We start from the raw sequence: 22,743 nt of genomic DNA, 5'->3' as shown, positions 1-22,743 counted from the left end.
TTCCTTCTCTCTGTCTTTCCTTTAAAAAAAAAAAAAAAAAAAAAAAAAAAAAAAAAAGAAGGCAGACACAAAGGGGCACAGGTGCTGAGATTCCATCTCTGTGAACGTGACATGGGGAACAGGCCCATCCCGACAGACAGCTGGGAGGGTATTGCCCAGGACTTGCTCAGTGGCAAGGGTGGGTGCTTGATGGGGACTGCAGGAGTGCGGCCTGCTCAGTGGGAAGAAGTCTGTGCTGACGGGGCCTGCTGAGTGGGAATGCGTCTGCGCCTCACGGGGCCTGCTCAGTCAGAAGCGGTCTGTGCCTGACCGAGACTGCTCAGTGGGAAGGGGTCTCCTCAGTAGGAAGGGGCCTGCGGCAGTGGGGCCTGCTCAGCGGGAAGGGGTCTGTGCCTGATGTGGCCTGCTCGGTGGGAAGGGGTCTGTGTTGATGGGGCCTGCTCAGAGGGAAGGGGTCTGTGCTGACGGGGCCTGCTCAGTGGGAAGGGGTCTGCAGGAGTGGGGCCTGCTCAGTGGGAAGGGGTCTGTGCTGATGGGACCTGCTCAGTGAGAAGGAGTCTGCGGGAGTGGGGCCTGCTCAGAGGGGGGGGGGGGGTCTGTGGGAGTGGGACCTGCTCAATGGGAAGGAGTCTGCGGCAGTGGGGCCTGCTGATTTGGGAAGAGATTTGTGTTGATTGGATCTGCTCAGTGGGATGCGGTCTGCAGGACCGGGGCCTGCTTAGTGGGATGGGGTCTCCAGGTTGGGGCCTGCTCAGTCGGAAGCAGTCTGCGCCTGACCAAGACTGCTCAGTAGGAAGGGGTTTCCTCAGTAGGAAGGGGCCTGCGGCAGTGGAGCCTGTTTAGTGGGAAGGGGTCTGTGCTGATGGGACTTGCTCAGTTGGAAGGGATCTGCGGGAGTGGGGCCTGCTCAGCGGGCGGGGTTCTGCGGGAGTGGGGCAGCTCAGTGGAAAGGGGTCTGTGCTGATGGGGCCTGCTCAGCGGGAGGGGGTCTGCGGGAGTGGGGCCTGCTTAGTGGGAAGGGGCGTGTACTTCACTGGGCCTGCTTAGTGGGAAGGTGTCTTCGGGTGAGGAGTCTGCTCATTGGAAAGGGGCCTGATGCAGTAGAGCCTGCTCAGAGGGCAGGGGTTGCCAGGGCTGGGGTCTGCTCAGTGGGAATGGGTCTGCACCAAACAGGGCCTGCTTAGTGGGAAGGGGTCTTCGGGTGAGGGGCCTGCTCACTGGGAAGGGGTCTGCTCAGTGGGAATGGGTCTGCACCGAACAGGGCCTGCTTAGTGGGAAGGGGTCTTCAGGTGAGGGACCTGCTCACTGGGAAGGGGTCTGCACCTAATGGGGCCTGCTTAGTGGGAAGGGGTCTGTGCTGACCAGGCCTGCTTAGTGGGAAGGTGTCTTCGGGTGAGGAGTCTGCTCATTGGAAAGGGGCCTGATGCAGTAGAGCCTGCTCGGACGGCAGGGGTTGCCAGGGCTGGGGTCTGCTCAGTGGGAATGGGTCTGCACCAAACAGGGCCTGCTTAGTGGGAAGGGGTCTTCGGGTGAGGGGCCTGCTCACTGGGAAGGGGTCTGCTCAGTGGGAATGGGTCTGCACCGAACAGGGCCTGCTTAGTGGGAAGGGGTCTTCAGGTGAGGGACCTGCTCACTGGGAAGGGGTCTGCACCTAATGGGGCCTGCTTAGTGGGAAGGGGTCTGTGCTGACCAGGCCTGCTCAGTGGGAAGGGGTCTGAGGCGGTGGAGCCTGCTCAGTGTGAAGGGGTCGCCAGGGGTGGGGTCTGCTTAGTGGGAATGGGTCTGCACCTAACAGCGCCTGCTCGGTGAGAAGGGGTCTCCACCTAACAGGGCCTGCTGTGGGAAGGGGTCTGCACTGACCGAGACTGCCCCGTGGGAAGGGGTCTGCGCCTGATGGGGTCACGGAAGTGCCTTGCAGCTCGGTCCTCCCGATGGGCCCCGCGAAACGAGCCAACGCCACCGAACGGTCACTCTATGAGGGTACCACGGTTCCCGTCCAGCGGAGGGTGGGCGCTTCCTCCAGCAGAGGGTCCAGCCCTGTGCACCCAGGTTCCCAAGGTCAGCGGGAAGCCCGGGCCTCAGCACAGCCAATCGGAGAGCCATGACATCACGCGGTCTCCGGGTTCGGAAAGAGTGCTGGGTGGCCAATGGGAGGCTGGCCCCGCGCGTCCTAGGATACGTCCCGAGTGCTTGGCAGCGTTGGAGCCGGGCCGTTGGCAGCAGCCAGAGCCGGGACGTTGCAGCAGCCGCAGCACAGCCGCAGTCCCGTCGGGGAGCTCACCATGCCGGGGCAGAGGAGCAGTGGAGGGTCATCGCGTCGTCGTAAGCGACGGAACCGCTCTCGCACCGCCCGAGCCGAACTGACCTTCTCCGTGAGCCTCGTGGAGCACCAGCTACGGGAAGGCCACTACGCCCAGCGCCTCAGCTCATCGGCGCCCGTCTACCTGGCTGCCATCATCGAGTATCTGACCGCCAAGATCCTGGAGCTGGCGGGCAACGAGGCGCGCCACAGCCGCACAAGGCGCATCACCCCGGGACTGGTGGACATGGCCGTGCATAACAACGCTCTGCTCAGTGGTCTCTTTGGGACCACCACCATCTCCCAGGTGGCTCCGGCCCAGAAGTAGCTGCCCACGCCTGCTGGGACCCGACCGGAGCAGAGCGCCCACTAGCCACAAGCCCACCCTCAGCCGGGGTGGAGGGCCCAGCCCTCCCCTCCCCTCCGCTCCCCTCCCGCACCCCACCCGCACCCCGAATTTCCCGCCAAGTAAAGTTTCTGAATCCATTTTTGGACGTGTTTCGGGCTCTTTCTGGGGGTGCGCCGGGGGCAGTGGGAGGGACAGGAGGTGCGGGTCCGGGCGGTGTCTTGGAAGCCGCGGTGTCAGGGGGAGCAGGTGCTCATGGGGACAGTGCAGGGGCTGGCACTGGGGGGGCCGGGCCCCGGGGGGGTGCGGGCCCTGGGGGTGAGGGCCCTGGGGGGGCCGGGCCCTGGGGGTGCGGGTCCTGGGGGTGAGGGCCCTGGGGGGCCGGGCCCTGGGGGTGCAGGCCCTGGGGGTGCGGGCCCTGGGGGTGAGGGTCCTGGGGGTGCAGGCCCTGGGGGTGCGGGCCCTGGGGGTGCAGGCCCCGGGGGTGCAGGCCCTGGGGGTGAGGGCCCTGGGGGTGCAGGCCCTGGGGGTGCGGGCCCTGGGGGTGAGGGTCCTGGGGGTGCGGGCCCTGGGGGTGCGGGCCCTGGGGGTGCAGGCCCTGGGGGTGCCGGCCTGGGGTAGGCGGGGCCGGCCTGGCGCGGCATACACTAGACCCACTCCCTCCTTGGCTCCGAGGAGGCCAAGGCCTGGGGGCTTCCGGGGCCCGGTCATGGGGGTCCTGGAGGTGGGGCTGAAGACCCTGACCGAGGCGTCGAAGGTTTTATTCTGAGCAGGGAAAGTCCGGCGGCACCACGGGGTGGGCGTGGATACGGGGCGTGGCGGCCGGCAGGAACCTCAACGGGGACGATAAGGAAACGGGCAGAGAAGGAACCGTGGCCGTGCACGATGCGGCATCGCCAGTGTCCTCTGGGGTCGTGCTAACTGGGAGATGCCCGGAGCACCCGTACCAACCGGGTCAAAGCGCCGTTACCTAGCGACAGCTCCAGGCCCTGCAGCCCGCCATTTGCATTTCCCGACAGCAATGGATCCGAGAACTTCTGGGAGCTTTGCCACTGTCCAGAAACATTAATTCGCGTGTGTATCTCTAGTCTAGCCAGGCCCCTACCCAGCACTACATAATTGCATATGTGGCCACTCTCCCTTGGCCCGCCTTCCAGGCCCTGCAGCCCCTCCATTTGCATTCCACGACGGCAAGGGTTTCCAAATGCAAGGGTTTCCGAATGCAAGGGTTTCCGCGCTCCTGCTCGCGCTCGCGCTCCTGCTCGCGCTCGCGCTCCTGCTCGCGCTCGCGCTCCTGCTCGCGCTCGCGCTCCTGCTCGCGCTCGCGCTCCTGCTCGCGCTCGCGCTCCTGCTCGCGCTCGCGCTCGCGCTCCTGCTCGCCGCCAAGGGGCGGGGCGCGGTGGGGAAGCGCGGGGTCGCGACGCAGCGTAACGCAGAGCACGTCCCAGCGAGCCAGCGTCTTCTTCGCCGTGACGTCACCGCGCCGGAAGCGCCCAGGCGCTGAAGATGGCGGCTGCCGGGGTCGGCATGGGTGGCGGTGCAGGTCTGGGCCCCGATGCCGGGGATTTCCTGGCTCGGTACCGGCTGGTGTCGAACAAGCTGAAGAAGCGCTTCCTGAGAAAGCCGAACGTGGCGGAGGCCGCGGAGCAGTTCGGACAGCTGGGCCGCGAGCTTCGCGCCCAGGAGTGCCTCCCGTATGCGGCCTGGTGCCAGCTGGCGGTGGCGCGCTGTCAGCAGGCGCTGTTCCATGGGCCCGGGGAAGCGCTGGCCCTCACCGAGGCCGCGCGCCTCTTCCTGCTTCAGGAGCGCGATGCGCGCCAGCGCCTGGCCTGCCCCGCTGCGTACGGGGAGCCGCTGCAGGCCGCCGCCAGCGCCTTGGGCGCCGCCGTGCGCCTGCACCTCGAGCTGGGCCAGCCGGCCGCCGCCGCCGCCCTCTGTCTCGAGCTCGCCGCCGCCCTGCGCGACTTGGGCCAGCCGGCCGCCGCCGCCGGACACTTCCAGCGAGCCGCCCAGCTCCAGTTGCCCCAGCTGCCTCTAGCCGCGCTGCAGGCGCTCGGCGACGCTGCCTCCTGCCAGCTGCTGGCCCGCGACTACAACGGGGCCTTGGCGGTCTTTACGCACATGCAGCGCCTCGCGCGGGAGCACGGCTACCACCCGGTGGCGCCGCCCCCAGCGCCGCCGCCGCTACAGCCTCCAGGACCGCAGCCCGCACCCGGCGCGGCGCCCTCGCTGCCGTCCCTGCTGGCTCCGAATGCCGCTACCGTAGCGCCTGCCTCCGTGGCGCTAGGCGCCTTCTCCGACGTGCTGGTGCGCTGCGAGGTGTCGCGCGTGCTGCTTCTGCTCCTCCTGCAACCGCCGCCCGCCAAACTGCTGCCCGAGCATGCCCACACCTTGGAGAAGTACTCCTGGGAGGCTTTTGACAGCCACGGGCAGGAGGGCAGTGGCCAGCTTCCCGAGGAGCTCTTTCTGCTGCTCCAGTCTCTAGTCATGGCAACGCACGAAAAGGACACGGAAGCCATCAAGTCGCTGCAGGTGGAGATGTGGCCGCTATTGAGTGCTGAGCAGAACCACCTCCTTCACCTCATTCTGCAAGAAACCATCTCCCCTTCTGGACAGGGGATCTGATCAGTCACATCAACCATTCTGCAAGAAACCATCTCCCCTTCTGGACAGGGGATCTGATCAGTCACATTAACCAAATAACTTTTTTCCTGTTATCAAACCTCGTGCATGCACCTTTGCTGTTGGGGGAAAATAAAAGATGTGTATCCCCATTCTACATTTACGTTAGTCCTGTGAGTCGCCGTAGGAGTAAGGGCCCGTACCCCAAATGCTTATTTCCAGAATAGTAGGAGAGGAAAAAAAAATTTTTTTTTAATTGGAACAGAATGGAGGTAGAGGGGGACATGGCTCTTCCAAAAAACTTTGCAGCTAAAAACGAGAATCCCTTTTATCCGGTTCCTCTTCATCCTCCACCCAGCTCACCCCTGCCCGTCTCTGTTTTATAGTGGGTGTTTTACTTTGCATAACTTTGTTAACTACTTAGGCTATATGGTTTTATCGCGACTCTGATTGCTTAGTCTATTTCTGTGTCTTTGCCGATCACCAAGTTTCTCCTTTGTTTCATTCTCCCCTTACATGTATTCACAGAAATAACTTTATTCCTTACAACTTTGTTGCTGTTACAACTCTAAATCCATCATAATATTATTCGGATACTCTTGTGGTTTAAATTTGCCTCCTCAATAGAATGTGAATATCTTTATGAACTTTTCAATAGGCAAAAACAGAACCAGATAGTTCTGTTTCAACTCCAAGATGTATTCATTTGAAGTTTACAATCTACTTGGTATGTGTGCTATGCCAGGCAAAGACTCTACAGAGAGAAAGATGTAGTTCTTCCTCTAATAGCTGCAGTGCAATAGTTCTAATGCAAATGTGTCTTTTTGCTTTGGAATTCACAGTGCTATTTTATTCCCATAATTGTCTGTAATCTGGATGACATTTATTTGTAACAGAGATCTTTCTGCAACTTTTATTTAGTTCAAGTGTGTAAAATCAGTGTGACTGGTAGCGTGTGATCAGGCAAAGCAGTACCCTTGTTCACCAAAAGTAGAATGTTCACCTTGTTCCCAGTTTGAAACACTACATTTCTAAGGTTTTGTGGGGTTTTTTGTCCAAATTTAGCTGTTTGTATACTTTATTTTACAGTTTTGAGAGTGATAACTACTCAAAATAAAACCTTGTTCTCAAAACACTCCTCTGAGAGAAAATGCATCCTTTAGGCTGAGGTTGCATATAACTTCTAATTTTGGGGATGAGACTTAAGGACCCAGTTTGGAGGTGGTAGATTTTCTTGTTTGGCCTGTTCTTTGGGGGGTGGGGGAGTTGGGAGATGGGAAGCGGGTTGTCACTATGAGTTAAGTGCCTCGATATGGGTGAGATTTGAGGAAGGGTACTGTGGATTCTTTTCTGTTTCTTCCAACAGTTTGAAACTGGTTGGTAAGGGAATACAGGAGAGGGCCATTTGAAACAGACCCAGTCACCTCTGCTTGCACTTGGCTGCCAGGAAGGGAAGTACTAACCGGTAAAAGCCTAGTCCAACTTACTGCAAAAGTAAGGGTGCATGCTCCTTTGATATTTGGCTCTTTCTGGTGCACTCCTCTCAACCCAAGCTGAAGGCCGGGCTGGGTGCACTCTTGTGACATGAATCCTTAGGAGTTAGGCAGTGTGACTGGTGATATTAGGTGTAAGGAAAAACCTAAGGCCCTTCCTCAACTCCTGGCAGGGAGGTGGGGTCGGGGAGGAATTCCTAGAAAGCCCGGTATTGGGTATACAAGCGTAACTCTGGGAAACACTAAAGCTCCTTGTTTCCCACTTGCCATTGGCTCATTTATGTATCTCCCTCAGAAACTGGTAGGGTTAGTTGGGCTAAGATCATTAAACAGGTGGCTAGTACGTTACTTAAACTATTCTAAAGCAATAGTTGGATGGAAAAAGATGGAAATTTCCTAATTTATTTTCAAGTATAACACGCTAAAACCTGTTTTATATATGGTAAATAAATAGGTAAACCTATTTTATTTATGAATATAGATTGAGAAACTCTTAAATAAAATGTTAAGTTGGATCCAGCTAAATTTTAATTATTAATACTAAAGTTAGGGGAGGTTTTCCCACTGGTGTGCTGGAGCTTACCTGTACTGGCTTGTGATAGCTGCTTGTGAACATCTCTTTCCTCCTCTGCATTCAGTGGCAACACATCAGTGGCTTAAAATCAGCCATGATGGAAGTACGTACACTATGGAAATCAGCAAACGCTACAAACGCTTTTCTGCTTACTGGGCCCCCACCCTGCCCTCCTCTGAGCCACGAACTGGTTAAATATTTGCCAATACCATTGAATGTTAGGTATAATATGACCTAGTAGGTAAGAGACATGGCATATCAATGATACTGAAAAAGCATTTTGTTAAAATTCAGTAGCCATTCCAAGTAAAATAAGAATAGAAGGAAACTATGTAAACACAAAAGTATTTGTTCAAAACACTATATATATAGTTTTTCAAATATATATATATATATATATATTGAAATATTTAACAGTAAAAACAGTAATGCATGGGAAACATACCCATTAAGTTCAGGAACAAGATAGGCTTTATGATGACCATTGTAACAATGTTGTTCAACTGAATTCAAAAAGGAAAGGAAGTTAACGAATATGGCAGAAAAGAAGAGGTAAATTGTAATTATTTGCGTATGGTCTGATTTTACACCTTGAAAATCAAAGTTTATTAACTATGATTTATTAAAATAAGAGAGTAGTAGAGTTACCAGACAATAGCAGTATAAAACAATAGCCTTCCTTTACGTCCTCAATAATCATTTAGAAACCAAATGAAATGTTTGGAACATTGTGACGTGAGGGCAATTTGGTCATAACTTCTATTTGAAACCTTAAACATTAGCTTCTGTGGTGTTCCTCACCACAGGGAAAAAGGCTGGAAAAGAATCATCATACATAGCTGTGGTAATCCTTGCCTCTATATCTTAGCATGAGATTTAAGTTGGTAATAACTATCATTTTCCACCACCCATTCCAGATCCCCCTTACCCTCTGCACTCTGAGCTCATAGTATATTGTTCTGATGGGGTGTCCCATACCTTCATTCCATGTGGCATCTGAGTTCTTAGTGATTCTGTCCTTATTGGGTTGCTGTAATTTTCCACTGCCAGAACTTTTGGGCAAGGGAGTCCTAGGAGATACTGGAATGAACCATCTGGTTTCCAAACAAAGGTTCTTCTTGCTGCCATTGTGAGGCAGCAACACAAGCTCCCCTTGGTAATCAGAATCTATCATCCTAGCCAATACAGTGACCCCCTTTCTGCCTTTTGGTTCAGTGGCATGAGCACCCAATTCGCTAGAATAATGACGGTGTTCCCTGGAAGAAACATTTCTACCTTGGGCAATAGAATCACATTTTGGGGCAAGCAGCAAAAATGTTTCCATGGGTTATTAGGTGAAATAATGAGAGGGTCCACTCCCTCTTTGACTCTTTGGTTCCTGGACTTATGCATCTTTGCTATGGGGGGGATAATGTTATATATTGACCACTGGTTTAAGGAGTACATTGCATCCTGTAGGACACATAGCACACCCACTCACTAGGTGTTTTCTCCCAGTTGTCATTTTAACCATTCCACCCTTCTACCATTATCAGGCCAGCTGCTTCTTAGTGATGGGGCACATGTTAAGACCAGTAGATTCCATGGACTTGAGCACACTGACACATTTTTCCCCCATAAAATATGTCCCCTGGTCAGAAGCAATGTTGCATGTGGTGCCATATTGATGGATAAGGCCTTCTATAAGTGACAAATGATGGTGCTTCAGAAACACTGCGGGCAGGGAAGGCAGATATATATCCAGATTATGTATCTATCCTTGGGAGGGCAGAGTGCTGACCCCTTTATGATAGGAAGGGTCCAATGTCGTCAACTTGCACTGGGTGTTTGGCTGATCTCCTGAAAGAATGTTCTGAATCAAGGGCTCTGCTGTTACCAGGTTAGGTAATAGGTAATGAGTAATAGCAGAAACATCAGCCTAGATATGTGCATGTTGCTGTACCTATTCATAACCTCCATTCCTGACACTGTGATAACTTTATTTATGGGCCCACTAAGCAAGCAAGCACTGGGGTGTCTGGGGAAAGAGGCTGAGTAACCACAAAGTGGGTCATCTTGTCCACCTGGTTATTGAGAAGCTCTTCCAGCCCATGGATGCCCTCTGGAGGGAATTTTCATGGGTCAGAAATATCTCTACACTCTGTGCTTATTCTGAAAGGTCCAACCTCTTACCTTCTTTAAGTTCTTTCCTTGTCTCTGACTAGCCAGCCAAGATATTAGCCACTGCCCATGACTCAATGAAGATCTGTTCCTCAGGCTATCACCTTCCATGTGAAGTAGACAATCAGGCATACCTGCTGAAGCTCTGCCCCCTTGGGATAATTTCCCTTGCCCATGGTCTTTCAGGTCCACCCCTGAGGTGGGTAGCTCAGAATCTGTCCATTCCATACTGGTGGTGCTGGCATACTGTACAGATTTATCTATTCAGATCTTTCTTCCTCTATTAACTGGTTATTAGCTAGTTATAGGGAACTTCCCATGAGCCCACGTGTATGGATGGGGGGAGAGGCAGTGAAGCATTAGGTACTTGGGAGTCTGAGCCCCTACTCATGCAGTAGTTCACTTGTACCTTCTGCCCCTACTTGGTCCCCGTCTCATGTATACTGCTTCCTTTTAATGAGAGAATGCTGCTGTGCATGTCCTACTTTATGACTCAGTAGGTCAGATCACGTCCAACTCATTATGACCAGTTTAGGACACAACACGCATTTGATACCTCACAATCAGGCATTCCATTTCTACCAGGAGTAACAAACCACCAATTGTTGTGCTTCTTTCTTAGTCACAGATGTTGTGAGGTGCAGGAACTTGATCTCATTTGAGAAGTGATATCATGATACCCTGACCTGCCCCAGACCGCAGAATCACTGAGCTTTCCTACTTTCATGGAGTTTATTTCTCACCCTTTGGCAGATGTATGCATGTGTTTATAATCATAATCACAAATGGCATTTTTTTTCATTCTTTATATATATTTTTATATTGTGGTAAAGTATACATAACACAAAAATAATTTTAACCATTTTTAAGTACATTAGCAATGTTGTGTAACCTTCACCAAGACCTATTTCTAGAACATTTTCATCATCCCAAACAGAAACTCATAACCATTAAGCAATAACTCCTTATTTTTTCCTTCTCAAACCCCTGATAACCACTATTCTGTTTTCGGTGTCTATGAATTTGCTTATTCTAAGTATTTCATATAGAGAAATTCTACAATATTTGTCCTTTGTGCTGACTTATTTTATTCAACATGTCTTCATCCATGTTGTCACATGTATCAGAACTTCACTGCTTTGTATGGCTGAGTAATACTCCATTGTATGTATATACCACATCCAGTCATCTGTTGATAAACACTTGGGTTGCTTCCACTTTGGGCTAATGTGAATAATTCTGCCATAAATGTTGGTGCACAAATATGTGTTTGAGCCCCTGTTTTCAAATATTGTGGGTATATACCTAGGAGCAGAATTGCCAAGTCCTTTGGTAATTATATGTTTAACTTTCTGAGGAACTGTCAAGCTGTTTTCCACAGCGGCTTCACCATTTTATATCCCCACCAACAATGTATGAGGGTTCCTATTTCTCCACAGCCTTACCAACACTTGTTATTTTCTACTTTTAAAATAATAGCAATCTTGGTGTGCGTAGTTTTGATTTGCAATTTCTCTATTCGTGAAGCATCTTTTCATACGTTTATTGGAAATCTGTATATCTTCTTTAGAGAAGTAGCTATTCAAATCCTCTGCCTATTTTAAAGATTGGGTTGTTTGCCTTCTTTTTACAGAGCTAAAGGAATATTCTATATATTCTGGATATCAAACCCTTACCAGATATATGGTTTCCAAATATTTCCTCTATTTGTAAATTGTCTTTTCACTTCCTTGTCTATGTCCTTTCATGCACAAAAGTTTTAAAATTTCATGAAGTTCAATTAATCTATTTTTAATTTTGTTGTTTGTGCTTTTGGTATAAAATCTAAGAATCCATTGCCTAATTCAAGGTCCTGAAGATATTTCCCTTTGCTTTCTTGTAAGAGTTTTATAGTATTAGCTCTTATTTAGGTCATTGATCCATTTTGAATTAATTTTTATATATGGTGAGAGGTAGGGGTCAAAATTCATTCTTTTGTATGTGGATTTCCAGTTGTCTCAGTATGATTTGTTGAAGAGACTATTTTTTCTTCATGGAATGGACTTGGCACCCTTGTCAAAAATCAACAGGCCATAGATATGTGGGTTTATTTCTGGACACTCAATTTATTCCATTGGTCTATGTGTCTATCTTTATGCTGTACCACACTGTTTTAATTACTGTCACTTTGTAGTAAGTTTTGAAATCAGGAAGTGTGAGTCTTCCAATTTTGTTCTTCCTTTTCAAGATCTATTTGCTGTTTGGGGTGCAATAACCCTAAATTTACTGTTTACCATGCTCTGCCAGCACTTGTCATCAGTGTAATGGACCAGCATGGTGTTCTGTGGGAAGTCAAGATGTTTGAAGTCGTCCAAGTCTGTATTATGACAAAGGACAAGAAAGCTGGCATTGCCCTGAGGCATAGACAGTAAAGTTAATATCTCATAAATGCAAACTTAGGAATTTTCTCACCAAGAAAACTGTGAGAAAAAAAAAAACCTGTCAGGTTGATAGCTCCATACAGGAGCTAGGGCCTGTGTGGATTGTTGATTTGCTGCAGAATAGATAGCACATCTGAAATCACAATTGCTACTGATATTGTTACCTAATTCCATTTGTGATGATATGCTGTCATTTTCTATGACCCATCTGGCTTTTGTAGTGGCCAAAAGGATGAGTTAAGTTGGGATGTAATAAGAATTCCACACTTCGGATATAATAGAAACATTCTGTGTGATGTTTCAAGTTCTGTGTCAAGTTCTATCTTTACACTGTCCAATACAACAGCCAGCAGTCACATGTAGCTTTTGATCACTTGAGATGTGACTAGTACAACTGAGAAGAAGTGTTTAAGATTTTGATGGTGAAATTAATCTCTGAAATTCCCTTGGAAATTCAGTATGTCAATAGGGACAGATCCAAAGGATTCCTTGGGTACTTCCTGCCATCACAGCCCTCTCTCCATGGATTAGGCAACACATGTGGGGATTCTGTGAGCTACTAAGTATATATATTCTCACTATAGATTCTAGGACAGGGAAATAAACCACAGGATGAGTCCATAATCTGACTACAACCATGCAGTAAGATGGAGTACTGATCAAAATCCATCTATCATCTCACCTGCCTAAGCCCCTACTCTGACCCATGGTGGTGTTTTGTATCTTTGCTATCAGTGTAAGTTTAGAAACAACATCTAATAACCCAATGAAAGTCTTGGTATTTCTTTATCTCTAGTGCACATTCACCCTGTAAATGGCCCACAGAAGGCCTTCTGGGGAAGACTTTGGAGAAGATTCATGATGTCTTAGTTTTTCAAAGATGCTATCAAACTGGTTTGGGTTTAACAATAGGTATGTATTGGCTCACAGATTAGAAGCTAGACAAAGTTCAAACCAAAGATATCAGCAAGGCTTGCTTTTCCCCCAAAGAATGTAGCTTTCTAGTATTGGCTGCTGACAAATCTTGGGGTTGCTTGGTTTATATTTCTTTACCTCCCATCGCCTGACAATACCTTCTACATTTCTTTTCTGGGTTCCTGATGACTTCTGTCTTCTGGTTCCTTTCTGTGGAACCAGAAAAGCCTCCAATAATCCAGATTAATACCCACCCTCATTCAGTTGTACCACAGTTTAGCTAAAAATAGCATGTTCAAAAGTTTCTCTTTACAATGGGTTCACACCCACAGGGTCATGGATTAAGATTAAGAAATGTGTTTGTTGGGGTACATAATTTTTCCTACCACACATGGTATCCACTGTGGTTACATTTAGAAAGCTTTTTTCAAAGGCACCTAAGCTTCCCTACTTCAGCCAAGTAGTTTTATGTCTGTAAATTGACTTAGGATGGAAACTAGGCGAGATGTTGTGACTCCCTACTATGACAACTTGAGAGGGTTTCTCCCAAGCAGACTATTTAGTCTATTTAGGGCTGCCATAACAATTGGATGGCTTAAAACAACAGAAATGTATTCTCTCACCTTTCTGGAGGCTAGAAGTCTGAAATCAAATATTTAGTAGGGCCGTGCTCCCTCTGAAGGCTCTAGGGAAGGCTCTTTCCTTGCTTCTTCCAAGCTTCTAGTGTTTGCTGGCAATCCTTGGTATTCCTTGGCCTGTGGTGGCTTCACTCAAGCTCTGCCTCTGTTGTCACCTGAACTTCCCTTGTGTGTTTCTCTGTGCATCTTTTCTCCTCTTCTTATAAGGACACCAGTCATATTGGATGAGGGCCCACCCAAGTCAGTATGACCTCATCTTAACTTGATTGAATCTGCAAAGATCCTATTTCAAAATGAGTACACATTCTTAGGTTTTGACTGGACGTGAATTCTTGAGGAGACACAATTCAACTCTATGCACAGACCTAGGAATTTTTTTCCCATACATGTCAAGTAGCAACTTAGTAAGCTGCTCATGTACTTTATTCCTAGAGATGCTGTGATCAATTAGCCATCACCACAGATTCCTATGGTTAAAAACACTCATTACCATTCTCTATGGGTTCCTTGTTGTAATTGTGCTCACCTTGTCTCTGACAGTTAAATATCATCAGCAGGGCTCTACTACTCTGACTTTACACAATTTTTATTGATAATAGAGAATCTAATTCCACTGCAGCATCCATCACTGTCATCTCCAGCGAAGATAGAACAGCTACCTTGGAGTTCTTCAAGCATACTGAAGTGCCCCTCATCAAGGTGTTTTTGATGCCTTGGTAAAGGGAGTATCCTTTGGGCCCTCCTAGCAGGTTTGGTTATGGGTGGCTGAGAGGTTTAGACATCATGGATCCATTCCAACATTTCTATTTCCCTGGGACTTTGAATTCTTTCCTTTATAGTATACCAGGGAAGTTCTGGCATTCCAATCTCATTAATTCTAGGTCATGATTAATATAAGGCCTTGTTCATTCCTGAATCTTGGGTGAGTGCAAGAGTGGCTATGAATTTAGCCAGACTGAATCTTCCATTTCTTCATCCATGATCTAATACCCATAGAATTCACTTCCACTCATGCTCCTCAGAGTCTTGTGACTCTTTTGGTCTGTAGGCTATTTCCTCCCAAAGCACACATGAGATCTATCTCTGGTTATATGCTTGGTCATGATGAGAGGTGGTGTGGGTGGATTCAGAAGAGAATAGATATTGGATTTTGAGTCAGCTGTCCCAGGTGTACTGAAAGGCTTTTTTTTTTTTTTGCAAAGGAGGGTGTTCTAATTTGCTAGCTGCTGGAATGCAATATACCAGAAACAGAATAGCTTTTAAAAAGAGGAATTTAATGAGTTGTTAGTTTGCAGTTCTAAGGCTGAGAAAATGTCCCAATTAAAGCAAGCCTATAGAATTGTCCAATCTAAGGCATCCAGGGAAAGATACCTTGGTTCAAGAAGGCCGATGAAGTTCACTGTTTCTTTCTCAAGTGGAAGAGCACATGGCAAACACAGTCAGGGTTTCTCTCTCATCTGGAAAGGCACATGGTGAACACGGTCAGCGTTCCTCTATCATCTGGAAGGGCACATGGCAAACATGGCGTCATCTGCTAGCTTCTTCTCCTGGCTTCCTGTTTCATGAAGCTCCCTGGGAGGCATTTTCCTTCTTCATCTCCAAAGGTCACTGGCTGGTGGACTCTGCTTCTCATGGCTATGTCGTTCTGCTCTCTCTGAATCTCCCATTCTCCAAAATGTTTCCTCTTTTATAGGACTCCAGAAACTTCTCAAGACCCACCCAAATGGGTGGAGACATGTCATCACCTAATCCAGCTTAACAACCACTCTCGACTAAATCACATCATCCAGGGAGATGATCTGATTACAGTTTCAAACATACAGTATTGAATAGGGATTATTCTACCTTTATGAAATGGGATTTTGATTAAAACATGGCTTTTCTAAGGAACATACATCCTTTCAAACCGGCACAGAGGGGAAAGGTCTGACTCCAGAGGCAAGGGAGATTCATGTTCTTAGATTCATCCACATCTGCCCATGTCACTACCACAGGTCTTAGGTGCCAACCCTTCCCCTTAAGTTTCCTTACCTTAACATAAGAGGCTGGGCACGTTTGCTGCTATCAGACGCAGGGATTCGATCCATAGCCATATCTTTCCTATGACTGCAGGAAATAGGTAAATACTTTAGAGGTACTAAGGGATCTTCTTACTTCCTATGTGTGCTATGTATTGCATTTTACTAGTTTTTTTTAAGTACTCCTTTTCTCTAAGTACACTTTCTAGCCCAGTGCTGTCCAATAGAATTTTCTTTGATAATGGGGATATTTTATATCTATGCAATTCTATATGGTAGCTATGAGCCATGTGTGGCTTTTGAATGCTTGAAATGTAGCTAGTGCAAATGAATTGAATCTTTCGTTTGAATTAATTTACATTTAAATCCATAAGAAACGCAATGACTTCACAATCTTACTAATTACTATAAACCTAGTAAATGCCATAGCCACTTGACCTACCAGTGTCTTGACATCCAGATATACACCATCCTGTCACCACTGATGATAATTTGCATAATCGTGATGCTATCACGTGCCCTGGATTACCTAGGTGGACAAATCCATCAAACATAAGATTAAGTGGAAAATGATTTAATTTGCACAATCATATATACAGTATGTTACTAATTACAAAAAGTTTTAAAACAGGTAAAATGATACTCTGCATTTTGTATGGAATACATGAATATGCAGTGAAAGAATAAAAATGTGTATAGGGATGATAAACACCAAATTCAGGATAGTGATAACTTCTAGGGAATAGGAATGAAGGGAGTAAGGACAATGAAATCAAGGAAGGATACACAGGAAGTTTCAGCAAAAGTTGAAATGTTTTGTTTCTTAAACTTGGTGATGGGTGGATTGTTTGTTACATTACCATCTATACTCTTTGTTGTCTGAATTATTTCACATTAAAAATAAAGCATTCAGAAATAAACATGTGCTTCTTGCAATTATTGTGTGCTGGCCTTGAAAAGAACTTGCACATAATCCTTTTGGACATGAGTGAAAGAGGCAATGAATAAAGATATAGAAATAATTGGAGGCTTATAGGAGGGAAGTTGAACTTATTTCGGATGATTCCCCTTGGATTTTTAATATCCAGTATTGAGATATGGAGAAATAAGCACTCATAATATTCTTTGGGAGTGTTTATGCTATGTGAGTGAATTGGTGGGCAATTTATCAACTATATAAAAGTTTAAATTGCAATATCCATAGATGCATATATTAAAACATGTATTTTTATTTTTTTAGCAAAAAAAATTCTGAAAGTTTTGAAATACTCTTCATAAATGGTGTCCTACCTCTGTTTTTTTTATTGAGAAATCTTCACACACTTACATTCTATACCATGGCTCACATATCATCACATAGTTGTGGATTCATTACCATGATCATTTTTTTTTTGAAACATTTGCATCCAGAAAAAGAAAAAAGGAAAAACTGATACATATCATACCTCTTACCCCTCCCTTTCATTGACCTCCAGTGTTTCCATATACCCAAATTATATTACCCTTTGTCCCCCTATTATTTATTTATTTATCCATATTTTTTACTCATACCCTGGATAAAAGGAGCACCAGACACAAGGTTTTCACAATCATACAGTCATATTGTAAACGGTATATTTTTATACAATTATCTTCAAGAATCTAGGCTACTGGAACACAGCTCAACAGTTTCAGGTACTTCCCTCTAGCCCCTCCAATAACACCATAAACTAAAAAGGAATTTCTATATAATACATAAGAATAACCTCCAGGATAACCTCTCAACTCTGCAATCTCTCAGCAACTGATACTTTATTTTGTCTCGTTTCTCTCCACCCCTTTTTAGTCAAGAAGGCTTACTCAATCTCTTGATGCTGGATCCTGGCTCATCTCTAGGAGCCAGGTCCCATGTTGCCAGGGAGATTTACACCTCTGGGAGTCATTTCCCACGTAGGAGGGAGGGCATTGAATTCACCTGCTGAGTTGGCTTAGAGAGAGAGAGAGAGAGGCCATATCTGAGCAAAAAAGAGGTTCCCTGCGGGTGACTCTTAGGCCTAATTTTAAGTAGGCTTAGCCTATCCTTTGCAGGAATAAGTTTCAGAGGGGCAAACCTCAAAATTGAAGGCTCAGCCTATTGATTTGGTTGTCCCCACTGCTTGCGAGAATATCAGGAATTCTCCAAGTGGGGAAGTTGAATATTTCCTTCTTTCTCCCCATTTCCCCAAGGGGACTATGCAAATACTTCTTTATTCACTGCCCATTCACTCTGGGATTTATCAGGGCATCACACTAACCTGGACAAACCAACACAACCTCATGCCCTATTCAAGATTCCATGTACGTATGGTGTTCAACTAAACTGAGCATACAAGTTAAATTAGGAAATGCACTGCCCAAAATATAAATTTTGCACCAAATAAATATCTCTCCCTTTAGTCTCACCCAGAAGTTGAAGTTTTAAAATATGGACATTATCATCCTTTGCCCAGTCTTCTGATGTACCTTAGTCCTATCCAGATCAGCTTCATTCATATCGCTGCTCAAAGTCTGATCACTTTTTCAACTTTTTAAACAGTTCCTATATGGGGTACTGCTGACTTTCACAAGTTCAGACTCTAACTCTGAGTCTCAGGTGTCACATATACACCTGAAGTTTCTGGAAAAGACCATGTTATATACAAACAGCCCAATATCTCAGAATTTAAAATTAACAGTTACATTTCCTGAATATATGTGACTGCTATAAGAGATTACAATCTAGGACCCTTTACAATAAGCCTCAACCTGAAAACCAATGCTCTCAACTTTAGTTCACCAAATTTTTATATTATAGTTAGTCTATATGATTGAGGAAAGATAATATTTGTCTTTTTATACCTGACATTTCATTCAACATACAGCTCTTAAGGTTCGTTTATCTAGTTGCATGCCTCACAAATTCCTTCATTCTTTTTTTTTTTTTTTTTTTTAACATGGGCAGGCACCGGGAATCAAACCCGGGTCCTCTGGCATGGCAGGCGAGCATTCTTGCCTGCTGAGCCACCGTGGCCCTTCATTCCTTCTTGTGGCCACTCAGTAGTCCATTCTATGTATACACCATTGTTCCCCCTTTCATCACTCAATTGTTATACCCTTAAGCCAACTCCATTCATGGTGAATTGGGAACACTGCCAACAGAAACACGTGTGCAAAAGTCCATTCGTGTCCTCACACTCAGTTCCTCCAGGTATGTACTGACCAATAGGGTTTCAGGATGATATGGTAACCCCACCCCTAGCCTCCAGTGGAAACACCACACTGCCCTCCAAAGGGTTGCACCTCTCATTTCCCTACCAACAGTGAATAGGTATATCTCTTTTTCCACATTTTCTCTAGCACTTGTTTCTCTCTGTTCATTTTTAATTCCACAAGTGGAACTTGGTTGAGCTAAGCCACTGCTGCTAGTAAAGTCTTTTCCTTTCCCCTCAGGGAACGGAAAAGGGGGAGGGGTGCCAGCTTCCCCAGCTTGGGGGACTTGCCAGTTCTGTGTCGGATTGCAGCTGGTCCAGCTTGTCCAGACTGGTGTATGCTGTGTGTCCTGTCGCTGATGTAGCCCCAGCAGTTGTTCTGTATCATTCCTGGCTTTTTACTAGCTGCTCTGGAGGATGAACTAAATTCCACACCTCACTAAGCTGCCATCTATCCCCTGCTCCCCTTCTTGACACAAGGTATGCAGAGGATTCAGGGGGGAGGGCTGGCTAACCTTCACTTCCACTTTACTGCATTCTCTTCATGTAGGAAAGGGGCTTGCGGGAGACCTGTTGCATCCACAGGCCACACCTGGTAAGGGAAATGCAGGTACCCTCTGCCCTGCTACTTCCCTGGCTCAGACCAGGGAAGGTGGGGCTGAAAACTCTGTCTAGGGTCAGCATCCAAGCTGAGGGGTGCTGCACTGCCCCTACCTCTACTTTTGTTTGTCCTCCCAATCGAGTCTCTACACTGAACCCCGAGTGATCCTTAAAAACTGTACATTTTTTAGGCTTGTCATTCCCTATGCATTATCTTATAAAGCATTATTTTCAGTTTCCTCAACATACCACCCTTGCCCCTGTCTTGTGCCTTTTCACATGCTTTTCCCTCTGCCACGAATGCCTTTGCCCCATTCACCTAGTGAATGTTGAAGGATGAATTTTAGTCATCCTTCAACATTCACTTCTACTCTCACCTCTTTTTACCTTGTAAGTTTTGGGTATTAATAGAAACAATTAATATTAATATTTTAGCCTTTTTCACATTAGCACACATTAAAAGCCTTCTTGCTTATTCTCTTTTAGCACCCTTTGCTTCTCCTATCAGATTACCACACTCTAGTCTAAGTGTCTGTTTTCCCTTACTAGTTTGTGACCTCCTTAAAAGCAGAGGCTGTGTCATTCGTTTCTATATTCCTAAGACCCATCCTTCGGAAGTGTTGAATGAATGAATTATTTATCTAGGACACCTAATAGACAGTATTGAAACTTGGTGATCTACTAGAATGGGCTATTCACTGTTCCACATAAAATTAGTAACTTTCCCAGATGATCTTTGAATATAGATAGGTTCTTAAGCGTCAACAATTGGAACATAATAACTTCTACCATCCCAATTTACATACACCTTTACATACACAACTCTATTTGATCCTATAGATCATAAAACAGAGAAATTCAGTGATTTCTTCAAGGTCATTCATCCTGCTACTACATTCCAGGGCTTCTTGTTAAGTGTTTGTTCTACCTCATATGTGAACCTCTATAAAACCTTAAATGTGTGCTTAAAATATGTTTTTATCAGGTGAACCCATTGACTTGAGTCGTCTCCTAGGCTTATTTGCTGTAATTTCATTGTCTGTTGTGATGGTTTGGAGGCTTTTTATGGACCTCAGAAAATATCATGTCCTTAAAGCTAATCTGTTCCTGTGGTTGTAAATCTATTGTGGGTGGGCCATTTTGATTATATTATTTCAGTTGAGGCACATCGCAGGTGGGTCTTAATATTCTTACTGGAGTCCTTCATAAGAGGATGAAACTCAGAGAGAGACATACTGAAGCTGAGAGAGAAAGACACAGAAGTGCAGAAACCCACAGATGGAGCAGCCAGAAGGTGAAGGCAATGAAGCCTGGAAGAGAAGAGAGAGACCAGCAGACCTGTCATGTGCCCTGCCATCAGAAAGAGGAGTCCAGGTATCATCTTGATGATGCCTTGTTTTGAACAATTTTATAACCTCAGGATTGTAAACTTGTAATCTAATAAATCCCCATCATAATGAAAAACCCAGTTCTGGTATATTGCATTTCAACAGTTTTAGCAAACTAAAAAAACTATCCACCAAAAATTCCAGGGCTCATTCTTCCTGCTTATTAATACCTTTCACACAAATGACCTCATTTTTCTTTTCTTTTATGTAGAGCTGTCTAAACAATTTAGGGTATTTAGAACAGGGGTCTTACTCTAAATGGAAAACTCATGACAAATCTTATCCAAATCAAACCCTTGAAAACTGGCATATAACAATAATATTTCTCAATTAGTATTGCCCAGTTCTTTATGGCATTTCTGGATTTGAAACAGAAAATCTGTCCTTACTGTTAGAAATCAAGTAAATAGCATGTTCTAGGCCATTTTACTTTATAGTAGGGTTGGTTTTTGTAAATGGCAAAAGGACAAGATTCCTTGGGCATACAGATCTCATCTTTTCCTTGATTTCTTCAGCTGCACTCTCAATCTCACTCAGTGCAAAACATGCTATCCGAGGTTGGATAGGTGTACATTAAATGATGGAAAGGGGAGCCAGAAGAACTGTCATCATTGTGGTTATGTTCTTCATCTTGGTCCTGTAGTTTTTTTTCTTTCCCAACTGACAACTTATATCTCAGAAAACTTCTTTCACATTTTGAACAAAGGCCACTTTGGAAGTAAATAATCATAATAGAAGGACAAGGCCTCTGGAGACACTACCCAGGAAATGTAGACCCACTTTCTCAGGGATGCCTGTTGGGAAAACAATAATGCTCACACCAGGGACCCATAAGGATCATAGACATTGTTCAAGGGGAAAGGGAGAAAAATGTCTATTGATCTTATCTCTTGGCCAAGGCAAGTCCTTCTGAGAATATTCTATCATGGGACAATATGAGAAATACACACACACACACACACAAACCACACAAAAGATGATAAGCTGGACCTCATCAAAAATAATCTCTATTGCCTTGAATTTAAAGCTATAACTTCTGCTTCTGTCAAATAACAATTCTGCTTTAGCTGTCCTAATTTCTCCTCTTGCCATCAACTCAAGAAGAATAATTTACCTTTATGTAAACATTCTCTGTCATGGTCTTTTCATGAAATGACCAGATTGCTTTACTTTCCCACTTATACAGTGACCAGCCCATCTTCTAGGATTTCATTTGGGTTAACTTTTGTGTTTGTTTATTATAAACACAATATATGTTCAGAAAAGAAGAGAAAATAGAAGAAAATATAAATCGTCCACAGTACCACCAGCTGAGGATGGTCGTGATTAAGTTTTTTAGTGTAAACCTTTTAGGCATTTTCCTAAACTTCAGTTAGTGACTTCATATTATATAGGACCTAAACTTATTAAGGTTACATATATATACATATATATATTCAAATTTCCTTTCAAAATTATACTAGTAAACACATCAACAGCAAATGAAAGTGCCCATAATTGCCTTTTCAGCAACATAGAGGATTGCATTTTCTTTAAATTACCAATTTAATAAGAAAATTTCTCTCATTGATATTTAATTTTGTAAGTCTTTAATTCCTGGTAATATTAGACATTTTTATGCATTTCTTAGGTAATTATGTTTCTTCTGTTAATTTTATGTTCATATCCTTTGTTTAATTGGGGGAAGTAAGCAATTTTTCACGGATTTCAAAGAGTTCTTACATATTGTTGTTAGCTCTTTTTTTAGGAGTGATGCAAATTGTTTTCACAGTTTTCCATTTAATATTAGTTTTAGTGTTTTTTTATGTTCTTCAGGGCTTATATTTTTATTTAGTTAAACACAAGGCTTTTTACCTATGGGTCCTGCTTTTTAATGATAATAATAACAATTAGAAAATAATTTCTCACTACAAGATTATATATTTCACTTTTATTTTATGTTGTTAAAAAAGATCAGTGTTGGGCGGTGTAACAGTGGCTCAGTGGCAGAATTCTTGCCGGCATGCTGGAGACCCGAGTTCGATTTCAAGAGCCTGCCCATGCCAAAGATAAAAGTCCATGTGG

At 45.5% G+C, this 22,743-nt stretch overlaps 2 protein-coding genes across 2 annotated transcripts; both read left to right on the top strand.

Moving 5' to 3' along the window:
- Nucleotides 1-1,820: 1,820 nt before the first annotated feature.
- LOC143670264 (histone H2A-Bbd type 2/3-like) lies at nucleotides 1,821-2,797 on the top strand. The gene has a single exon (XM_077144947.1). It carries the CDS (start codon nucleotides 2,283-2,285, stop codon nucleotides 2,625-2,627), a length of 345 nt encoding a protein of 114 aa, XP_077001062.1. The 5' UTR covers nucleotides 1,821-2,282; the 3' UTR covers nucleotides 2,628-2,797.
- A 1,303-nt stretch (nucleotides 2,798-4,100) lies between these two features.
- On the top strand, nucleotides 4,101-5,424 carry LOC143671476 (40-kDa huntingtin-associated protein-like). Its single transcript, XM_077146648.1, has one exon. The coding sequence runs from the start codon at nucleotides 4,152-4,154 to the stop codon at nucleotides 5,268-5,270; it is 1,119 nt and encodes a 372-aa protein (XP_077002763.1). The 5' UTR covers nucleotides 4,101-4,151; the 3' UTR covers nucleotides 5,271-5,424.
- The last annotated feature ends 17,319 nt before the right edge of the window (nucleotides 5,425-22,743 follow it).

The sequence above is a fragment of the Tamandua tetradactyla genome, chromosome X (genome assembly GCF_023851605.1).
Source record: "Tamandua tetradactyla isolate mTamTet1 chromosome X, mTamTet1.pri, whole genome shotgun sequence".
NCBI lineage: Eukaryota > Metazoa > Chordata > Mammalia > Pilosa > Myrmecophagidae > Tamandua > Tamandua tetradactyla.
This window is presented reverse-complemented; position numbering and strand designations above follow the sequence as displayed.